Source organism: Seriola lalandi, unplaced genomic scaffold, assembly GCF_002814215.2.
Source record: "Seriola lalandi dorsalis isolate HSWRI2012SDOR001 ecotype SW California unplaced genomic scaffold, Sedor1 jcf7180002054491, whole genome shotgun sequence".
NCBI lineage: Eukaryota > Metazoa > Chordata > Actinopteri > Carangiformes > Carangidae > Seriola > Seriola lalandi.
In genome coordinates this window covers 64,204-86,662 of record NW_019525044.1, presented here as the reverse complement: position 1 = coordinate 86,662, position 22,459 = coordinate 64,204, and the positions used below count along the sequence as shown (strand labels likewise).

The following is a 22,459-nucleotide window of genomic DNA, read 5'->3' as shown; positions in this document are numbered from 1 at the left end:
ATTAGCAAATGCCTTTTACTACATTTTGAAAAATCAGTCACCAGCATTAAGCGATGAACTCAGAAATCTGAAAGGCTCTTTCTAAGTTCAAAGGTATTAAGTTGTGTTAAAGTTGTGGAGAAACCTGGACTGAAAACAAGCCTGATGCAAATCTATAATATATTTTAAATGATAATAACAATAATAATAAACTTCATTTGTATAGCACCTTTCGTACATAATTGCAGCTGAAAGTGCTTTACAGAAGAAAAATAAAATCAATAACTTAGGTAATAGCAGCAGAAATAAGGGGCAATTTAGTCTAATAAACAAAAGGGCAATAAAACAATATTAATTTAATAATTTTTATTTATTTTCAAAATGTTCAAACATACAAAACAGGTGAAAAATAGTAAGCCAAGGAATCAATTAAACTACAGAAAACACAGACATAATGTAATCAAATGCATTAAAAAACACAAGGCACCAACAACAGTTTACACCTCTCTGTCACTGAGGAACTACACAAGTTAATGGAGGCAACAAGTTGACCAACATGAGTGCAAAGTAAATCAATTACCCTGGTAAAAAAAAGTGCTTTTTATAAGAGAGGTTCCCACCAAGTGGAGGCACGCATCTCATATTCACCGCTCCAGCATACCTCTCATAATCCAATGACCTAGTTTGCAAAAGGAGAGTGTTTATCTCTGAGTGGAACAACTGTTACAGTGTTAAACTACAAGAATTCACAGAAGAATGAACTTGTGTTTCTCAATAATATATTCAAATGTACCACATAAAAAAGCTGGTGGATTGTCAAAGTACTATTGTGGCACCAACCCAGGATTTTACCATCAGTCTTCTTCTATCAGTCCTTTTGTCTTTAGTGGAGACCCATACAGAGAAAAGACTTCAGCTGGTTTTGTCTGACCAAGCGCTCACTGTAGGAAAGCTAAACTGAGGTCCTTTGTTTCACCAGCCAGCATATACAGGTTCTGCATCACAGGGGATCCCATAGTATCGACCTTGAGGTCGCTCTTTGCGTAATAATGGAGCTCGGGCTAGAGTCAGCTCTCCATCAGTGTCTCTCCGTCGACGCAGAACCATTAAAATGATAAAGAGTAAAGCCACTGGAAAAGGAAAGGAGGAAAAACGGAAAAAAAATGTTGCAGGAAATGATCATCTACAGTTGGGCTTATTAGATACACACAAAGAATGCATTGATACACGAGCATGACTCTTATTTTGTTTCATTATGTCTTGTTTGTGAATAATGTGGTCTCAGTGTAAGGGCAGAAACATAATCTGTTTCCAGTGAGCAAAAATAAAAGTTTTATTGTTTCCATGAGGCCAAATGACCAAATGACTCATTACATTAAGTCTCTGACATAAACTACATTAGAACAATACTTAGTTATATATGAAATGTGCTAACAAGTTGTGTTTCATTAAATTGCAGAAAATAGGTGTGCCTAATGATATCCAAACCATTACTTTATCAAACACAAGCTATTAATAATTGCTGTAAAGACATTTTTTCGCATATAATTAGATTATATAAATATGGGACATTGCAGCTTGAAGCTTGTCAGTTTCAAAGGCAATCAATTTGAAAGGCAGAATTGTAATTACAGTCCCTTTAACATGGTGTTAAGGTAAGATACATTACTGGAAAGCATATTGGGTATCTAATATAAAAAATGCTATTTAAATGCAAATGGTTTGTAAAGGGTTTTGCACTTGTACCGGCATTGCTACTTACCTCCACCTCCAATAACTAATAGAGCAATAGTGACAGGAGCCAATTCACAAGTGTCCCCTGCTTTGCGGAAGAAGGTCTCCATGCAGTAGCCTGGAGCCAAGCTGCCCTCTGGACAAAAGGCATCACTTGGACACAGAATGGGGTTCACATCTGGACTCTGAAGAAATAATAACATGAAGGACAAATGTGCAGGACATCTCAATCGCACACAAGTGTGGGGGGTGCAGTACTCACAGGGCAGTAGTGATTCTCTGGGCAGACATCACAGCTTTCCTGGCCCCAGCGGATCTGGAAGAAGCCACTGCCGCAGATTTGACACATGGTCTGATGGGGAGCTTTGTGCATACCTGTCAAAAACCAGATATGACCTGAGTGGACATTCATGCTTCACCTTTTCTATTATGAGTTGCAGAAAGCTCTCATACAAATCACAACTTATGGCCCTGTGGTTTGACATTTGCATAGCGTGAATTACCTGGTCGACACAGCGTGCAGTCTTTAGCAGAGGCCTGTAGAGCCTCAGTTCCTCCTGGACACATCTGGCACTCTGTACAACCAGAGGAGCTGTAAAAGAGAGAGAGGAAGAGAGAGACATATGTTTGTGACTGTTAAATGGCAAAATTCAAATCTTATTTAGTTTAAAGCCATTGTTGCAGCCTTGTTTCATACTGCTAACAGTCATCTTAGTCATAGTTTGAATTAGTTTTGCAGAGTAAAGATTTAATAATAATACACAGCTCTGACAAACAACATCATGCCAACACTACCAAATTAGGAAAAAATGGCTGCAGACTGTTGTCAGCATATACAGTTAAAGTTGTTTGGACAATTAATAAAACTTAAGAATAAATAGGCTGTCCAAGAGCCAAACACAATATTTTTAGCCAGTGAAAACAAGCTGTTGTGGCAGCAGCCCGAGAGCTCTCTGGTGGACACTGGCAGTGAAGGAAGGAGGCTTTAAGAGTTGGCAAGACCAAGACATCTTCTTCCCTTGTAAACCAGGCAGATTGTCGCTTTTGCTGGCACAGAAACAAAAGTTCAGTGGTGGGTGGAGTTTGGTGAGGTCATGCAGGAGGGTTGCAGTTGGCTTCAAAGATGTTATCAGACCGTCATGTTGAAGAGCTGAGCCTAAAGGTGAATGTCTTGGTCTTCCTGCGTTCGTTTGCTCACCCATGGTCATGTGCTCTGAATGAAATCTCGAGTGCTAGAAAATGTTGGGACCGGTAAAGCAACTTGCTGCTGAATTCACACACTTTCTTATACTTTTTACATCCCCTTGTATGAGCCACTGAGACATGATCATACATGCCATGACATTTTTATGCATACTGCTGATGATTCAAAGAAGCAACTGTGTTACTGTGTGTGTGTGTGTGTGTGTGTGTGTGTGTGTGTGTGTGTGTGTGTGTGTGTGTGTTGTGTGTGTTGTGTGTGTGTGCGCACACGCAGGCAGGCAAACAGAACCATGGGATTGAAGCATGTGATGTTCGATCCAGATTATTAGATAAGTGATTTTTCCAAAAACACAGAGATAGTTATGAAAGTTCCATCCACACTGATGCTGGTTACAAACAACATCAGAAACAGAAATAGCAAAAGGAAACCTGGTGATATTAAAGTGCAACTTACTTGCAAAAACTTCCTAGCGCACATGGCGTGCATGAGGTGGAACTCAGCTGTGACGAAAAGAAACCTGAAAGCAACAGAAACAAAAATAACTCACAACACGTGATTCATGTTTTAGATGATATGAAACAGGGTTGAGGTGATTGCATGAATTCATTTTTTCATGTGCAAGCTTAACTTCCTTTATAATTGGTTTGGTAAAGACATTTAAAATATACAAGTCTAATTTTTAACGACAAGTTAACTGCAGCTTTGACTGAAGGAATACAAAAAGTAAATAATTTACAGCACTACTGAGAGTTTTTGTCTACAGCTAAATAAACACACCTGGTGAACAACTTGCGCAACTGTCACCACCAGTATTATTGTTGAAGGATCCACGAGGACAGGGGTGACATAATGGACTTCCAGTGAAACTGTAGGCGTAGGTGTAAAATATTCAATAAACTGAGCAGTGAAGTAGACAATACCAGCAGAAGTAAAAGAAAATGTTGAATTTCTATGTAAAAAATGTGCCCTTACTTTGTGTAGAAGCCCTGGTTGCAGGGCAGACACTGCTGCTGTCCAGCAAGTGGCTGATAGAAACCTCTGGTGCACGGCAGACAGGCTCCAGAAAATAGACACAGCCCGGGGTCAGAGCAGCACACACACAGCAGGGTGTCTAGGGAGGGATAGAGAACCATTTCCTAACTTTGACTTCACGATCCATTCTTCCATTTAAAACATTAGACAATATGTTTCATCACACAAAAAAAGAACCAAAATGGCAGCCTGAAGTCAGATGACATGGTCCTTGACTCACTGTTGTCGTATTGCGATCCCGGTGCACAAGGCTCACAAGTTGAAGTGTTGAATGCAGAGCAGCCTGGGGTCGTGCTGCTGAGAATCACGGGAGTTGGAGTCACACTGGTCACGTTCTCAATAAGAGTGGTGTTAATCACAGCAGGAGTAAGTGTGGTCTGGCTCACCACCAGGCCTGGAAGACAGAAACACTGGATGTTTAGAGTCTGACATTTTGTAGTACAGTGAAAGATACAAGACTGCAATGCAAACACAGCAATTTGATTCACCTACAACTTTTAATCAATACCAATTAATGCGTGGGGTTGTATTGTTGTATTTATATAATATAATATACATTATAAATGTATATCCCTATTTCTATTTTCAGGCATTTACAGTAATGTACTTTCGTAAAGGGTCAATCTAAGTGGATCCAAAGTGACTTCATAAACTAATTTTAAGACTCAGAAACATAAACGAGGTGAGGAAGGTGGGTGGGTTAGGGTTAGCAGTAGCTGCGTTCCTGTGATATCTTAAAACACTCCACAAAATCTGAAGTATAACATTCACCCAGTTAGAAAGTGGGGCGACAGGTATAAGCACATCAGTGAAACAGAGCCCATATTGTGGGGGTAATCACATTAGCCATGTGCTTAAGTGCTTTCTTGAATAGGAGCCATCCTACTCATGAAATGAAATTATTCAGGAAGAGGGTCATGTGATTCCTCTGGTTCAGTCTCCTCTGGGCTGGCAACATTTCTCTCTCAAGCTGTTAGAGTGGCAGAAAGAAATGCTGTAATCCTGATCCTGATCCTAAATCATAAAATTTGGAAGGATACAGCACCAGTGTCAACAAAATAAGTCTCCATAGAGAAATTATAGCTCAATAGAAATCCATTAAGTCAGTACATTCATTTTACAGTCATTTTCCAGAAGAACAAAGTTTGTTATGAGGTTAAGGTCCAAAAAATTAAGATTACAATGATAAAATTTAAGGGAATTTGTGAAAAAGAGCTTTCTAACGTAGTTTCAATGGCATTAATTTCATGCTGAAATAATCCTGACAACTACAAGTAAAGCAATTGTCAAAACAATTTTTCAAATTCATCCTTTGACATTGTATGAACTTTGTATTGCATTTATACTGTTTTTATGGTTCGTTTACTCCGCAGCAAAAATCTGTAATAATCTTATGAATAATGGACTATTCCAGTTGGGACAGTGGTTCAACTCGGTGAATTAACAATCTGATAATTGTTATGATCCACTATTATATCTCTATAATAAATCCATCGTGTCCTTCCTAGTGTTTTGTATGATAATAGCACTTATTTTGCTCACCGATAGAGGAGTATAGACCTTACCTATTAAACAAGCGGCGGCTATCGCAGGAAGAAGCCCCCGACACTCCATCCTCCAGATATTATCGAGTACGACCACCAGACAGTGTCCGTCTACAGCATCTCATCCCTGACAAGTGGCCGAGTCGCCTTAGTTTTTGCATAGGACGTAGGCAAAGTTCACTGGCAGTGGGATCAGTCCTCTCATCAGTGTCATATGACAAAATACACATCATGTGATTTTGCTTTAGAGGGAAAAACTGAGCCGTTTGGGCTGGATTCAGGCTGATCTCTTGTTGTTACGTAGAGCAGCCAGCAGGGGCGCCACTGCTCCTCATGTAGTTGAAATGTGTACTGGTTCATTTAAAGAAAAATGTTAGTATTTATTGCACAATATATTTTATATGATATCTTGCTTTAATGTGCTGCATTGTGTGCTATTATAGCTGTATTGTTTTTGTTAACTTAGAATAAAATAATAATTAATTATATATTGTTGAAGATAATTAATACATTATCAATAATACTGGACAATAATGATTACAGGATGACATTACAACTATTGAAAATTCACAGTTTCCCAATATCCACAAACTAGTGACCTGTACTTGTACTTGTACTTACTATGTTGTTTTACAATAAATATTCAAAATTTTCACTGTATTGGACTGTAGACCGGTTCGAGTGTTTGCTGTACAAAGTCCTGTGCTCATGCTTACAGTAGTTCTCTTTTGACAAATGACACATGATACTGGTGCCTTATTTTGATGAGTATGATGGGTGACATTTTGCACAGTAACTTGTTACCAAAACATACAAGCCACAGAAATAACACCCATATTGTTTTGGGGAAGGGAAATTTTCTTCATAAGTCACAAGGTGAAGGTTCACTTCCTATTTCATGTCACACACATACACACACACACACACACACACACACACACAGGTGGCTGGAATTTTAACCTGAAAATAAATCCCAACATGTTGACATTTAGTGGACATTACAAAGCTCAGGGCAACATTTAACACTAATATTATACATACACTACAAAGTGGAGTAGATTCAAGTGTGTAGATAACAGTAATGGATATAAATTAATTCCTCCATGGAGATAAACCACAATGACAGTGATTGTTTAAAAGAAATTTTAATGCAAAAAATGTGTCAAATTAACAATGTGAAACAAATTATTCCATGTATTTCTCTCCTGGCAGGAGATTCACCGCTGATCTGTCTAATCTAAAATTAAACATTCATAAGCTCAAGAAACATGTTGCACATGTTCATGTCTTAAGTGTTTCCCTCTGAGAAACAGCATAAGGAGCGTCCTTCTGGATATGATGCTCTAAACTCAGCTCCAGTTCCTCCCAGCTTTTCTTCTTCAAGCTTTTCTGGTGAAATGAGAAACAGGAAGATGAATGAGGAAGATGATCTTACTGCTGCTAGAATGAAAATATCCAAACACTGAAAAAACCAGACAAAGCTTTGGATTTCATACTCACTTTGTTGTGTGTCCCTGTGTTTGTGTGCACCGCAGCCTGCTCACAGGTTTTGGCCTTGTTGCTTTCAGTGTGCTTCAGTCTTTGGCGCTCTTGCTGTTTCTCCTCAAGCTTCTTCTGCAGGGCCGAAAGTGTCTCATCTTGAGTCACCGTCTGCCGAAACCCCAGCCTGGCTTTCCTCTCCTCTTTCCTGCAACATGCAAAAAATTCATGTCTGTGCGATATTTGTGTGTTTGTATGTCGACCTTCTTCTGTCCCCATTTTCCCACTGCCATAATTAAGTCAGAGCCCAACATTTTCCTGACCTGATGGCCACAGCCTGTGCCAGTGCTCTCCTGTGGAGGTCGATGGTGTCCATCTGCTCCAACAGCAGCTGCTTCTTGTTCTGCCTCACCTCCAGGATGTGCTCCCGTTTCTCCAGCTGCTCTGTTTGCTGGACCTCCTTTAGCAGGGCCAGCCGCTCCTTCAGCTCGGCCAGGGACATCTCTCCCAGCAGCTCATGGCCTGCGGTCTGACATGGGGCAACAGGTTAACCATGACTTAGAGATACTGTGAGTGAAAGTGTGTGAAATGAGAGATGACTTCCTCCATTTCTTTCACTCACCTCTGTGTCGTCAAAATTCTTGACTCTGAAGTGAGGTAGTGACTCAATGGTGCGAATTTCACGGATAATTTCAAATTTTCTGCTCAGTTCTGCCTGTGCTTCCTCTAGTGCTTGACGAAGCAGCTCTCGACGTTGCACTGATACTTCTTTCACTGTGAAAGGGGCAAGAAATTGGAAATCATGAAAAAAATGATTATTATTATATCACAAGTGATGTCAAACAAGGCGGAGTACCTATAGTTTGTTTGAATTTCTGCAGCTTCTCTTTAGCCATTTTCGAGCTCTTGTGTCCCTCTGCCACTTGTAGCACCAAGTCTCTCATTTCCTTTTCCTCCTGCAACCTTTTCTCAGCATATCTCCGCATCAGCTCAGCTGTCTACAAGACACAGCAAAGCAACCATAAAAAAACAAATTTTTCATGCATAATCTTGAATGCCTTTAAAACGACTTCTTTAAGGATGTTTGTAGAGAATAGAGATGCTTTTGTGTAATTTAAAGCACTGTGTAATCTTCTCTAAATGCTTTTTCTTTTCAGTTGTTGAGGGGTCTTAACCAACCTCTTCCTTCTTCAGCTGAGCAGTCCTCTGGTTGTGTTCCATTATGCGTGTGCGGGCCATAGCTGCTTCCTCATAACTGATGCGTCCCTCCAGACGCCTGCGCTCAATCTTGGCCAACTCCTCCTGAAGGTCCTTCTCACGCATCTCCTTCTGCCACTGTAGGAAAGAAGAGGGCTCACGTGCCCCTTTTATCAAACGCTCCATCCTGTGGGTGACACGCACATAAACACATTGAAATTATTCTTGACTTGTTTTAGTTTTGTGAGTTAAGCTTTATTTGTTAAGGAAATCGAACTGGGATCAAGGATCTCTTCTAGGTAAAACACTGTGCTGTACCTCTGCAGCTCCTCCTCCACCTGACGGTCATATAGTGCCCCCTGCCTCAGGATAGCTGCACTGTTGAGTTTGATGGGCCAGTTGCTGGTCTAACAGCATGAGCAAAATGAACACATGCAAGTGGATATTAATATAATGTACACACACATTAGTTGATACTTATAATATACTGAAGATGTGGGTGAAATAATTGGATCTCACCTTATTCCTGGAAGGAGCTCCAGAGCAATGAAATGAACTGAATTTGAGCTTTGAATCCAAGTCTTCCTTAATCTTGGACACCACTTGCTGCAATGCAAACCATGGTTCAGCAGAGATGCAACTGATCGGTAAAAATGACTCAAAAAGAAAACCAACATATATCAATCACAGAAAAATAATCTTTACCTTGGTGTGTTCAGACTTCTGCGGATTTACACATCTGAACTGTTTCACATTCGCCTCATACAGCAGCTCCTTTGGGGAAAAAAGATGTCCTTACAATGACATGTAAGTACTGATGAAAATACATCAATATAAGACTTAAAATAATGTATTAATAATGTTACATACAGTGGTTCAGAATACATTTTTTATGTTTTGTAATATTTTTTGGTGTTTTATTTTTGTTGACTATGCCAGTTGTTGATTGATTGATACACCTGCCCCCTCTGTCAAACCTCTCCTCTGTTGTAATATGTTTATATAATAGTCCATCTTTTGCCTTTTAGATGTCGTAGTATTTTTCTGATGATAACTATAAAAGCAGACATTGTACCTCAGCCTTTTGATGGTTCTTCTGTTTTATCTCCTCTATCATCTGCATCTCCTTTGGAGCCCTGTATGTGCTGTTTGGTACCTACAAAACAAAAGCCTTGTGAGTAGTGCATCAGCCTCTACAGACCTGACCTGGTCTATATTCTCTCTAAAGCATATCTGTAGGAAAAAAAACAGAAGATAGTGCATATGTAAACAAACTATGTGGCAATGTTTGAAGAAAATACAGTATATAACTGAATATAACTAAATGTAAATATAACTAAATGAGGCTGACTGGTTTGGATTTTTCCTGCTGTGGGATGAGCTCAAGAACAGGCAGAGGTCGAAGTTTGGGTTTGGTGAGAGGGAACTCCTGGGGCTCAGTGGTTTTGATTGGAGCTTTCTTGACCTGACTCCCTTCAGATATTTTGACAGCAAGCTGGTCAATGAGAATATCAATCTCAGGGCGCCACCTAAAGGACAAATAGACATATGTTGTCATTTCTTGTCTTCATATCAAATGTTATAGTCTGTGAATCTGAAAAGGATCTTCCTGGATTTTTTCTTTTTACCTTAGCAGAGGGCCAATCCAGTGTTTCTCCACATAGGCAGCATCATAGATATTATTCCACTCTTCTTGTATCCATGTAGTGAGATTTGTGAAGAAGAAATTCAGGAACTACAACCCAAAACAGCACATACATACAGAGTGTACAGTAGCAGAGCTTTTGATTGCTGATTCTTTCCAGTTCAACAACAGTGATGTGTTCAGAAAAACTGAGTTTCTTACTGTGTGCATCTTCTTGATGTCCAGAGATTTGACAATGTTGCTAAAACACTGAAGCCCGATGTCATCAAGGACAAATGTGGCAAAGTAACAGATAACTGAAGAACAACATAATATTATAAATATATCAGTGTTAATCTTGTTTTATTCAGAGTAAAATGAGAGTACACGACTGTTTACTTAATTAACTTACTGACAAACTGGCTGCGTTCACCTCTGGATAAGCATTTCCCATTCTGACCATAGAAGACATTGATAACTATATCCAGTAATCTTTTGTGCTCAATGCATCCGGAGACCACATCAAGCATGAACTTCTTATCCTGAGCATCCATGTTCTGCAATGAATAATAATATTAGCCTATGTATAATTCTTCAGAAAGGGTGTGAGAACAAGCAGCATCAGGACTCTAATCTGAATTTACTTACCTGCAGAGCTTTTGAAGCATCTTCAATGAAGTCATCCAAACACTGTCTGCCAGTGCTGAACTTATCGAGCAACACAATGGCCTCCTTGACAAGTGATCCATAGCTTGATGCCATCTTATATCGACCTGCAGATAGCTGATGGAGATTGATAACTGCGGAGAGAAGATCTGTACGAGCAGAAAAGGCCACAGAAAAACATACACAATATATATTTAAAAAAAAAAAAAACGTATAAAAATATACTTCTTAGTTCTACCAGAGCGAGACAAGTGCTATTAAAAATACAAAGGCTATATTCATAGTAAGTTTCCCCAAAAAGATTCACGGGGCAGCTTGTTTTCAGGTCGAAACGTTGCCATGTTCAATCGTTGCTTAGCAACACACTGGCGTAAACAGAAATGCATCCCAGCTTTCCTAGCAAATAACACCTTACAAATACAAGGAATACCAACATATGTGGGATTAACGAGAGATTTTTTTTAATTATTGGGCTGTTTTGTTCACTAGATAAAAACAGTCATGGTTTTAATCTCTTGGATGCAGATTAACAGTCTGACATCCTGATCCTTTGTTGGCTGCCATAACAATAATAATGACGTAGCATATTGTGACGTCTGTGCGAGCGATGCGCTGCCTTTGTGCGCTGTTGGAAAAACGGCAATTAGCACGATAATCAAATCAACGTGATAAATACAAGAGGAAAAGATTAAATACATGCAAATAATTGTAACAAGATTAAGATAGTAGGCCTATGTCAGATTGTTGTAAAAAATACAAGTGCCACGAAAGAAGGAGAGTGACTAACTTTACATCAGGGTTTAGTGGGGAAAATCTGATTAGTGATCAAGTCACATGCAAACTGGGGTTTTAGAGTAGTCTCACAATGCATCATCTGAGTTCCTGTTTTAATCTGATTACCATAATCTGATTATTTTGTGGGCATGTAAACAAAGTCATTAGTTTAGCATTCTGTTGTCACAAATTTTGTTTTTGAAATTGACTTTTTTGTACTTGACTATGGGCAAAATGGATGAGAAGTCCTACAAGTGCTCAGATTCATGGAAAGCAAACTCAGTTATCAACCTGCTGATAAAGACTGTTTGATACTGTTGAAAGTGCAAGCAAGGGAATGGACCTTGAATTGAGATTGTTTTGTGTTTCCACTGTCTCAAGAATGATCTGTGTGAATCTCAATTTATGTACCTGATCCAAAGTAACTCAGAGTAATTAAAAATTAAAGTCCCCATTCATCTCAAAAACTGTGTCTTGTTCATTGTTATCATTTACTTGGCCTTCATTGTGCAGAATGATGTGTGTGTTGTCTCTGACACTCATTCAACCTCGTTTTCATTCATGTAGTTCCTCATCTTAAATCTGTGGTTAAGACATGTACTGTATGTATTAGCAGAATTGTGCAACATCATAAAAACGTTGGAAACCAAACAAAGTCGAATATGCACCTAACACAGTGAGGAAACTTGAAACCTCCAGTACTGAGAATAGATTTTTCAGTTCAGTAAGTTCTGTATCCGAGGTCCAAACGTTTGCAAATAAAATGCATATTCTTATATTTAAAAAATCTAGATTTTACACAGAGGGAGATGTAATTTAGTGTGATCTGACGTTTTTTGTGGAAAACCACGACAGAAATTGTTATTATTCAAAGTCGAGTATTTAATAAGTAAGCATACATTGAGGGGATCTTAATAAATAATCAAACCCAATAAAAATCACCAGTCACGCTATAATGCTTATACGGTCTGTTTTGTTAGTATTTCCAACCAAAAGCAGTTGGGAGCACGGTATTTGGGAGAAGCACTTGAAGGCATCATTTCCTGGGAAAGTGGGAGGTGAATGTTGTCAACGTGACTGTCATCAAGTATCGTTACAGGGGCAGAGAACAGCAGAGCAGTCGGTGCTCCGCTCGTCTGTATCGTCGGGACTTGGAAAGTGGCCGGGTGGGGGAGACAGGCAGCCAAGCTCGGGATTCAGGGAAGATGGAAATAAGTCAATGTTTCCGAATATCTCCTTTGTGCGCTTTCAGAGCTGTGTTGTAACGTTCAGGACAACTTACCGTACGTTGTGTTTTGTACATTTTCCGTTGTGGAACCCAGCAGCGCGAGCTAGCTTAGCAGCCAACCACTGATAGTGTCAGACACACAGGTACGGGAGAGGAGAGGAGGGGTTGGTGACAAAGGAAGGTGGCGAGGTAACGATGAACCGCTTTCGAAAGTGGCTGTATAAGCCCAAGGTAAGTTATCCTGAATCCGCACGCTGTGTCAGCCCTGCAGTCAGTCATTTTTTATGCATAGCTTTGGAGATAGCTAGCAAAACAGCCGATCAGTGTGGCTCGCTAGCCTGGTTACTTCACACACTGCCACACATCTGCTAACGTTAGCCCGTGTTCCTGATGTTACACTGTATTAACCAGCAGCCACCCCTTTGTTGATGTTGATGCTTTTGTTTTCAAGCGCTAGTCTGGACTAACAATGTTACAGCCTGGTAATATTCATTGATTTTTACTGACTGACTTACTGCTGCCTTCAGCTGACATTGTCATTAATTTCAGGTATTGTTGAAGTGATTAATTTGTTTTGGTTATTGTTATTATAGTTACACGTTCTTTGAAATACCTTAATGGTAATATGATTATTTATAAGAAACAGAACCGGAACAGTAATGAAAAAAATAATTAAAATAGCAATGATGTTAACAATAATGTCTTAATCAAAAGTGAAATTATTTTTTGATGTTACATAAACAGTTCTTCTAGCATTTTAGTCCAACAACTAATGATTATTGTTATTAAAACTGCTGGTTATTTTCTCTATTGATTGCTAAATTCTCTAGTCTATAAAAATGTAGAAGATAAAAAAAATGCTCATCACAATTTCCTGATGTCCGTGACATATTCACGTTGCTTGTTTTGTCTGACTAAAGTCCAAAGACGTTTACTATCACATGAGTCAAAGAAAAGCAGCAAAACCTCACAGTTGAGGAGCTGGAAATGGATGTTTGGCATTTAATCTTAAAAATGACTGAAACGATTAAATTATTTACAAATTTATTGGAAGTTATTTTGTTTAATTAAATAACTAATTGTTTCTGCTATGCAGCATTTGATTGGATTTGATTTGTTTGTTGATTGTACACATGAACCCAAACTGTATGAATCGCTGTTAAGAGCCACCAAAACACATTAAATCGAATGCTGCTCTTGCTCATTATTAGTTGGTAAAATCATCACTTTTGGAGTGAGCAGTGGATGTGCTGTAATTCTTTCAATCAAGCTCACAGTGTGGAAACTTGCCTGACACAGCAGAGGAAGTATTGAAGGCTTGGTCGGTTGCCTTGTTAAATGAACAGTTTAAATAAATGTCATCTGCAGCACTTTTTAGGATGAGTGAATGTGAATATTTCTCCAGGGAGGAAATTCTTGTTAACTTGTAGGTTTTAGGGAGAGCAATTTTAAACTACTCAATGCATCAACTTGAACTCACAGAAGGGTGTAAGTCTGAGGCAGGTTGTGAATGATCAGTATATACAGTAATTTATTAGTGCTGCATCATCACAAAATATCAGCGCTTCTGTAGAGTAATGAATAAATAAACAGTCACAGATTTTCGTGCCTATGATGAATTGAGAAACTCCTACCTGGTCTGCTTCTAGAGATTTCTCAGCTTTGGATGTTGTAAACTTAATCTTGGTTTACAGCCTATATGCAATCATCACACAATTACTGATATGCTCTTACTGAAAGTTTTCTATTTACAGGGAAGACTGTTTGAGCAAATATTCTTTTTAAAGCACTTTACAAAATGATGCACACCACTCATAGTACACAGTATTCTAATGTGGCCTCTTTCGGAGGATGGGTACAAAAAGGTTATTATTATCAACCACAGAGCATTTACATAAAAACATTAAGGAATTAAAAAAATATTGAAAACTCTACTAAACTTTCTGTACTTGACTAGAAATCTTGACTTTTAATGAAGAACACTAAAGGTGTAAAATTATTTGCTACAGTCCACACACCCACGTTCAGGGCAAGGCCACAGGCCTGAACAGCATTTTAGTGTGTTTAACACATTGTATCCTTTCAGTATGTTGGTACAAGAGCAGCATATAAAAGGCTGACTTTGCATCATAACTGCTGTACATTTTGAGTATTTTTTTTTTATAGAAATGGAGGAAAATATACTGCGGACAGCCTCTTAAACAAGTTGGTGACTGTGGTGCAGTCAGTGTTGTTTCTGGGCATAGGAAATAGACTTGTTTGCTTTACCTATAAGGTTTGTCAACTTGTATTTCTGATTGGCAGCATAAGTTGATAAGTCAGTCTTTCTGGTGAAAGAAGACAGCTGAGTTGCCATATAAATTGTAATAGGAGTTCTTGCAACAGTAATGTCAGACAAGGCTTAGATGAAATGCCTCTGATTATATATTATCCACCTGCTCTTTACCACATACACACACCTGCGTCATTCCCCTTTTCTCTGTTAAACCACGTTTGCTGTCACAGCATTTTGATTGTCCATTGTTGGGGTTAGGCTTAAGTGTTGGGGTTCACCAGAGTATTGTCACATTCATGAATGACTACTGCCTCTGGAGTTTTGAGCTATTACATCAGTGCCTTTTCTGCCATATCACGGCCATGGTAGGAATTAACAGAATAACACACAAGTCTGTGGGATTTAAATGACCAGTTCTGCCTCAAAGGAGTGATGAGAAAGAGTGCTAAAAGCCTCAGTAATTATGCCAATCAGTATGAAAAGACAACAGTAATGAAAGGGTTCAGGTCACTTTGTGCTCCTGCCTCCGAACAGCAGCTGAGCTAGCCAATAGTTTTGCTTCTGCTCTGAGAGAAAATATTTCTGTGGTAATTAAAATCAGGGCCAACCCACATATTCTAGCATTTATTGTTGAACACAGTGTAGCATTGTCATTTTGCATCAACAGTAAGCTGTTTATTATTGAACTATGTTCTCCTGGAGGAAAGTGTTGAATCAGCATGTTCCCTTGACTGAAGCGGAGCTATTGATATTTCCAGAGCTGCTCTTTACCTCCCCAGATAAGTCCCACTGAGGAGGACTTTCTTTTGCCCCTGCTACACAATCCCTACCCAGTGTGTGAGAGAGTAGTGTGCAGCTCTGCGCGGGACATAATGTACCTGTCTATTCTGCCTGACTCTGTCATCAGAGTGAAAGAATGGATTGTCCTGGTCTTTTGTAAGGCTGTTAGGGAAAGGCGGTAATAGTTAACTCACCTAAAGTAAGGATACACTGCTATATGGTGAGACTTTTCACATTCCTTTCAGTCATTAAAACTGGTTGAGCTGGTTTTTGTGTCAACAGTTAACATTTTACCCCAAAATATTTACAATTCCTTTACTTGTTCCAGGTGCTTTGTTTTATTTGACTGCGTATTGGCTACATTGTGCAGGGAAAAGTTTTAGGTAGGTAAAGAGCCTTTGGAGATGGTGAAATCAGGGGGGAAGTATTCATGAAAATCTGTTTCATTGCACATCGCTGCAGTCCCGAACAAAGGCGAGACCTGACTCAGGTTTCAGAGCAGCCAAAATGGCCACTGTCTCCTCACCTCTCATTCATCAGCTGCAAACTTGCTGAGTGACTGATGGCGAGTGAGAGAGATGTCAGGAGGCTAAACCTGTATACTTCCTCTGTAGCCTTTGTTCCTCTCTTGGCTGTTGTTCCATCAAGCATTCAGGAGCTGACCTTCAGCTCCAGACCACCTCATCTGTCAGTGTGACGGGCTCATAGCTCGCACTAGGCCGGGTGCGCTCACCTCTATCTGCAGGATGCTACTAATTTGCCTTTCATTTCCACCTCTCCCCATTGGACAGTTTAGTGCGCGGGTAGCTGATACCTTCTACACTCCCCCTGATCAAAATGTCAGATATCACTGTGTGTGTAACATTGTAGGCTGTTAGCAAGTGTAAGAACATATGTAATGCTAATGCATAATTACTTTGATAAGGTCATCCAGCATCTGACAGTTCAATTGGGAACTGAGAAAAAAACAAAAATAAAATGATACATAATGGTCAAAAGTCGCATTAGATGTGACCATAAAAAAGTTTTCAGATGTTAACTGTTTTCAGTGCTACGTTTTAAAATTTTTTGCTTTTTATTTCTCTCACAGCTTACCCTTTGTTTCTCATGACAGTTAATGCCAACAATTGTATTTATTCATTCATTTTGCATAGCACAAACTCCGAGCCTTAAAATCCTCCCTTGCCCTTACCTCCACATATATGCTTTTTTTTTGTACAATGATTTTTGTTTGTGACATGTTCATTTTACAGCTTTATCTTTAATATGTAGTAAAGTAAAAGACCAAATCTGACTTTAACCTATTCTTATATTTTGTATTTAAGTTAAAAATAGCTTTGAAATGTTAGAATATAGTGAGAAATGCCCATCACAGTTTCTCATAGCCCAAGCTGACTTATTCATATTGTTTGTTTCGTTCGTTCAACAGACCAAAACCCAACAACATTCAGTTTACTCTCATAAAAGACTAAGACAAACAGAAATTTTCATCAGTTGCAACCAGTGAAATTTTGTCATTTGAGTTTTAATGAATAGTTAAAATTGTTGTTTTCCTAATCATTTCAGCTATAAATAAAAGTTTAACCTACTTATACACTTCATGGTTTAAGGTCAAATCTCATTAAGTCATCTGTTTTGTATGTAGAGGAATGGTGTGGAATCATTTTTATGCATGTTAATGACACGACACGACAAGCATGGAAGTTACCATGATCATAAATCATTGTCAAGCCACCATGAAAGATGCTTTAGAGATGTTTGTCTACACTGTCAGAAAGAAAAACAAACATGTTGACAGCTGATGGTTTTGACAAAGCAACACATTTTCACTTATCATCCACTCAGGCTTCCGTTGCCAGCTGTGTGGGCCCTGCTTAAAATACATCAGTTGATTTTGATTTTTGAAAAGAAATGTTCATCTATGAAGAGGTGGTAATGACACATGCTACATATATGTCTTATACAGACTTGCTAAATTGTGTTGTTTTTGTGTGTTTTGTTTGGTTTGATGACCTAAAGACTGAAGCTAAAACAATCAGTTGCCAACAATTGTGAAAATCTTCTTATTGTTTCACTTGTTTAATCAACCAAAAATGCCAAATACTCACTGGTTTCAGTTCCTTAAATCTGATGTTTTTATATGATTTTAAAGACAATATTGTTGCATCTTTGGCTGTGGTTCAGATAGAATAAGTAATTAAAGACATCACCTTGGGCTCTGTGAAATCATGATGGGCATTTTTCACAATTCTATATACCAAAGAATTAATTATGAAAATAATGGTGAACCTCATTCCTCTTTACGTTGATACCCATGAACTACTCATTATGCATAAACTTTTACTCAGTTCATTTTAAATTAAGTTGCAGTTATTCTTGTGAGTATTTTGGTGATATATAAATGCAACAAAAATCTTAAGATCCAAATGAATATCTATCTTGTGTATTTTCCTCAGAGCACCACTTTTTTATGGGAAATACTTTGTCACAGTCCTCAGTTCCTGGTGAATAATGGCTGGTAATTTCCTCAGTGGTGATTGTTCCACTTCAGCAGAGTAAGACTGGCCCTGCTGTTGTTGGTTCTGCTGATGTTTACTTCGTCTTCTTGTTTGTCCTTCATTTGTCATTTATCACTGGCCTGATTTGGTTGTGAATATTGCTAACACTCAAGCAGAAGAACTGAGAGAAGGCAAAGCAATTAAGGGCTTGTCTTTGCAGAGTGAATTGGCACAGAGTCAATGGAAGAGCAAACTGCTGAGCAGCGGCCAGTGTGGCTTCATATTTAGCCCCATTTCTGGAGTTCTTTGTGGATGTCCCATTCTGCTTACCCACCAGCCATGCAGTAATTGATTTGGTGTCAGCTGCCTAGATTTAGAGACCTGACCCTAGTACAGATCGAGACAGGCCAGGCGATTGAAGGCCTTTTAAAATTCATTGCAGGATTGGGGAATCAGGGCCCATCGTCCTAGGTGTGGGAAAGCAATGATTGAAGGAAAGTAGCTGTGGAAGAAGAGTGAGACCACAGAGAATCAGCAAGTCCTGATATCGACTGAGAGGCTGCACTCATTTTCCACTCCTTGTTTCTTATTGGTAATAATTGGTACCGTCTCTGATGAAAGACATTTTTAAATTTCTCTCTTCACTGTCACTGATGATAAACATAAAGCATGCATTCAAGGTGCCCTTTGTCTATACTGTAGGTCTGACTGTTCTAGGAAGAGCCAGCAAATGAAATGCCACCCTCCTGCTCTGGGCTCTGTCTGAGCAGCAGGGGAGAATGGCAGGGAAAGCAGTAGAGGAGGAGAACAGTGGGCCTGTATTTTTGGGATTAGATTTTGGCCTTGGTTACAGTTGGCAGGACATAAAATGAGAGGATGTCGCTCTTTAGCAGCTCTAGTGTTTCTTCTTACTGAATTCTAGGGCTGGGATGATTAGAAATTTGAAAGACTGGACAAATTGAAACAAGTTTTTCCTTTAATAAACATTGATCTTTTATCTACTGTTTTAATGGAAAGCAATGCTGTTATTCAGTCAATATTAAAAATATTATTATGTTGTCATCTTGTAGCTGCCGTATGCTGCAGAGGAATAACAAAAGTAACGTCAGTCATGACTTACTTGAAGGTGGGAGCAAGTGGCATCTTTTGAAAATATTTCAGAAATTGCTATTGTTGGCTGAGAATGAAAGGTTAGGGTATATTGGTTATGTTGTATGGGTGGATTTTCCAGATAGTGACAGTATTTTCTTAACTTGTCAAAAGAAAATGTGGGAAAGACAATATGAATGGCAAAATAAAACTTTATTATTGGTAAAACCGTGTGTTTGGAGTGCAAAGTGCAAAGATACAAGCAGATTGCTACTAGTTAATTATTATTAAATATTATTTATTTATTTATTCAATTACTCTTTAATTTTGCTACTCCCACGTTGTAGGTGTAATTTCAGGTGCAATCCCAGTTGCACAAGCATATTGACTTGCATTCATTTAATCTCCACAGACAGCAGTCAGAAATGTGTGTTTGCTCACACATACTGTGACTGTTCACAGCTGTCGTTGTAGCAATACCAGCTCTCAGACACTGTTAATAACAACGAAAGGTATGTGGACAGAGTGAACCTGACTCTGAGTCAAACATATCCTCAACAGTGAGGAGGCGATGTGGGTCAAAATTGCAAGGAAGTGATCATGAAAGGGCTTGGGTGGGTTTTTTTGAGAAGTATTTTGGCTCAGTACAATCCTTAAATGTTATGCATGGTAGTATTTTCAGTAGCTGCTGTTATGTATAAAGATTGGGGCATGTACCTCGACCAATTTTGTCATCTCTTCAGGACACACACACACACTTCATGAAAAATGTTAAGTTGTTGATTTTGTTTTCTAAAATTCACCTTCCCCTCTGTAGCCACAATTTCACAGCCAGTTCTGGATTGTATAACCAGATTATTTCTTGCATAAGAACTTCCCTGCAGTTGATGTGAAGAGGGGTGTCCCCACATGTCACCACACTACCATCAGGGGATCCTGGACACGCCTCATAGCCACCTAAATCCTCTGTGCCCCCCCGTGTTACCTCAGCCTGTCCCGCTAAATAATGTGCCAGTCACATGCACAGGTCAGTGCTTAGTCCAAATGGTAGATTAGGGCAGCCCTCAGAGAAGGGACAAGCAAACGGATTATGCCATCAGTCCAGATGGGCAGACCACTCTGAATATATTGAGTCAATGAAGTGAGTTAAGTCTGTTGTCTACTGTGGATCCAGCGTTCAGCTGGTTAGTGCTGGAAAATTCCTCAGCAGTCTATGATTAATGCCACTGATTTAACTGCACATTTATTTAATAGAAAATCTCAGACTGCCTTAAAGTGTGACCAGAATGATTTCAAGACAGTTGGAGTTTATGCTTGAAAGGTCACCATCAATAACTCTGTAGCTGCAGAAAACAACACAGAGGTGAGGAAAGAAACTCCTGATGCAAGCTGAACATGAAAGGAATGACAACACAAGTAAACCTGCTTCAGCATAACACTTCCTTCTTAGAAATATTATACTTTTTATTCTGCCAAACTTAATATAAATAAAGGTTGAGGAAGTTTCCTTTTTTGTTACCAAAACGATTGGCTCGCTCTTGCTGGGGCTTTTATGCTGAGTCCTGAATAATGAATAAGGTGATGAACTGTATCCGGCTGCTTTTTTGCCAGTCTGCCAACTGACTGGATGAAGCAGAGTGAACTGGTTTCCCCCCTACAATATTTGCCTCTGATCCTTGGATGGCAGCCAGAAGGCAGCAAATTGAGCCTGGAATAGAGTATGGAGGGCAGAGGCAAGGTTTCTCATAAGTCCCTTAAGTGGGGTCAATGTGCATGCACTGATGCTATAGATGTTCATGAAGCATTAGCCTGACAGCCTCCATCATCTGCACAGTCCGAAAAGAAATGAAGCCCAGAATCAGCAGCTCAAGGAGAAAGCTGACTGAGCTGATGAAAATGTTGATCGAACAGCGACAGGCTACTCTCTCTCTCTCTCTCTAACACGTTTCAATAAGAGTCGCACTGTCATCAGCAGTTATTGATTTTATGTTAAACAAAAGAGACAGAAATTTCACTGAGTCATTGTGAAATTCTGTGATTGAAAGGGATTAGCGGTAATTGTCACTCCGGGTGAAGTTTTTAAGAGATTAATAGTCTGAAATTATATATTTCTGACCGCAATGGATAGAGTTTTTAGAGTCATCTTAGAGACGGGGCGCACAGGACAACTGACAGCAGGAGTATAATAGGAGAGTGGCACGCCACAGGGGACATGAGCTGAATCTGCTGAATCATTTCCTCACTTATGCAAGGTAGAGCTGTCATTTGTGATGACGCAACTCACAAGTTCAGTAGAAAGATTGTCAGATGTTCACACAACTACTTTGCTAAAATAGTTTTCATATCCTGACAGGAAGGTGTTGTTCTCTGCTTCTCAATTTGATTGTTACTTGTAAGTTTTTTTTCTTCTTTTCTGTCACCTTTTAAAGGAAATTCTCCGTCCGGAGGTTTAAGTTGGAATTCTTTAGCTCTTTCCTAGTGGCAGGTTATTGTTAAAGCAAATCTTTTTTTAACAATTTACTCTATACTTGTAAAGTAAATGTCAGCCAAGACTTTACACTTTCCCATGTTATGTAAGCAGATGAAAACAGGCACTTGTTTAAACAGAAAGCCTGCCTTTTCCACTTGTCAGAGTCTAACACCATCACTGACTCATAGTCCATGTAACCAGGTCAAATCACCATATAGGCTTTAGATTTAAATCTCGGATAGAGGATTAGTCTGTATTTTACATCTTTTAAGGGCCTCATCTTTCAGAGGCAGCTGTCCTAATGCTAGCCTTGTTAACCAAAGGTGTTAATTGTGCTGAATTTGATTAGATGTTAAAGTAGCACTGCTACTTTGACTTTTCTCGTGACCCAGGATTTGGTTGCACCAGAAATCTGGTCAAGACATTAGTTATGTGTAAATCTGTTACTTGGAAACTGTTGTTCAATCAAAGGTAATCAATTATGTAAAAAGGGAAGTCACTGAAGCATCACAAGTAGTAACACTATATATAACACTATAGTGTGTATATATATATATATATATATATATACATATATATATATTTGTAGTGTAAAGCATTTCGATTGGTTGACAAGATTACAAAAGTGCTGTGGTGTTTATTTTAACTTGGTTAATAAATAACTAATTTTAATCAAATGTCAGGTGTTGACCGTATCTCATTGCCTCTTTTACTCCTATATATTACCAGGCTAATATTAGCTTGGTTAGTTGGCTCAGTTAGCTGCGGAAGAGTTACACCTGACACTTACTCGGTGCAAATATTTAGCAACAAGTACTCTGAACTATTTTGTGTGGTTCAACCTGTTTTAATTCTTCGCTTAGCAAACAATTAGATTATAGCTAGG

The 22,459-nt window shown here is 39.0% G+C and overlaps 3 protein-coding genes across 5 annotated transcripts in view; 1 reads left to right on the top strand and 2 right to left on the bottom strand.

The window, feature by feature from the left end:
* Positions 1–330: 330 nt before the first annotated feature.
* On the bottom strand, positions 331–5,697 carry LOC111659817 (uncharacterized). Its single transcript, XM_023412880.2, has 9 exons — positions 5,515–5,697; positions 4,170–4,343; positions 3,890–4,028; positions 3,695–3,783; positions 3,371–3,434; positions 2,217–2,305; positions 1,976–2,088; positions 1,742–1,898; positions 331–1,109 (listed from the first exon to the last, which is right to left on the bottom strand). Exons 1-9 carry the CDS (start codon positions 5,561–5,563, stop codon positions 952–954), a joined length of 1,032 nt encoding a protein of 343 aa, XP_023268648.1. The 5' UTR covers positions 5,564–5,697; the 3' UTR covers positions 331–951.
* Positions 5,698–6,622: 925 nt separating this feature from the next.
* Positions 6,623–10,620, bottom strand: cfap99 (cilia and flagella associated protein 99). The gene is made up of 15 exons (XM_023412885.2): positions 10,442–10,620; positions 10,206–10,350; positions 10,016–10,110; positions 9,798–9,904; positions 9,521–9,698; positions 9,245–9,325; positions 8,875–8,943; positions 8,689–8,775; positions 8,488–8,576; positions 8,152–8,356; positions 7,829–7,970; positions 7,595–7,746; positions 7,296–7,501; positions 6,994–7,180; positions 6,623–6,882 (listed from the first exon to the last, which is right to left on the bottom strand). Exons 1-15 carry the CDS (start codon positions 10,553–10,555, stop codon positions 6,775–6,777), a joined length of 1,965 nt encoding a protein of 654 aa, XP_023268653.1. The 5' UTR covers positions 10,556–10,620; the 3' UTR covers positions 6,623–6,774.
* Positions 10,621–12,333: 1,713 nt separating this feature from the next.
* The window catches only part of zfyve28 (zinc finger, FYVE domain containing 28), a 22,392-nt gene continuing 12,266 nt past the window's right edge, over positions 12,334–22,459 (top strand). For all 3 annotated transcript variants that reach the window (XM_023412884.2, XM_023412883.2, XM_023412882.2), the window contains exon 1: positions 12,334–12,692. In XM_023412884.2, the coding sequence (XP_023268652.1) occupies positions 12,657–12,692 (36 nt within the window). In that variant the 5' untranslated portion in view covers positions 12,334–12,656. The remainder of the gene's footprint in view (positions 12,693–22,459) is intronic.

Excerpts from the sequence above, each read along its gene's own strand:
- cfap99 (XM_023412885.2), bottom strand. The coding sequence starts at position 10,555 with ATGGCATCAAGCTATGGATCACTTGTCAAGGAGGCCATTGTGTTGCTC. Across the intron at positions 9,905-10,015 it reads ACATCAAGAAGATGCACACA|TTCCTGAATTTCTTCTTCAC; the intron begins GTAAGAAACTCA and ends TTTGGGTTGTAG. Across the intron at positions 8,776-8,874 it reads AGAAGTCTGAACACACCAAG|CAAGTGGTGTCCAAGATTAA; the intron begins GTAAAGATTATT and ends TTTGCATTGCAG.
- LOC111659817 (XM_023412880.2), bottom strand. The coding sequence starts at position 5,563 with ATGGAGTGTCGGGGGCTTCTTCCTGCGATAGCCGCCGCTTGTTTAATA. Across the intron at positions 3,784-3,889 it reads AACCAGGGCTTCTACACAAA|TTTCACTGGAAGTCCATTAT; the intron begins GTAAGGGCACAT and ends CTACGCCTACAG. Across the intron at positions 2,089-2,216 it reads CTGCACGCTGTGTCGACCAG|GTATGCACAAAGCTCCCCAT; the intron begins GTAATTCACGCT and ends GGTTTTTGACAG.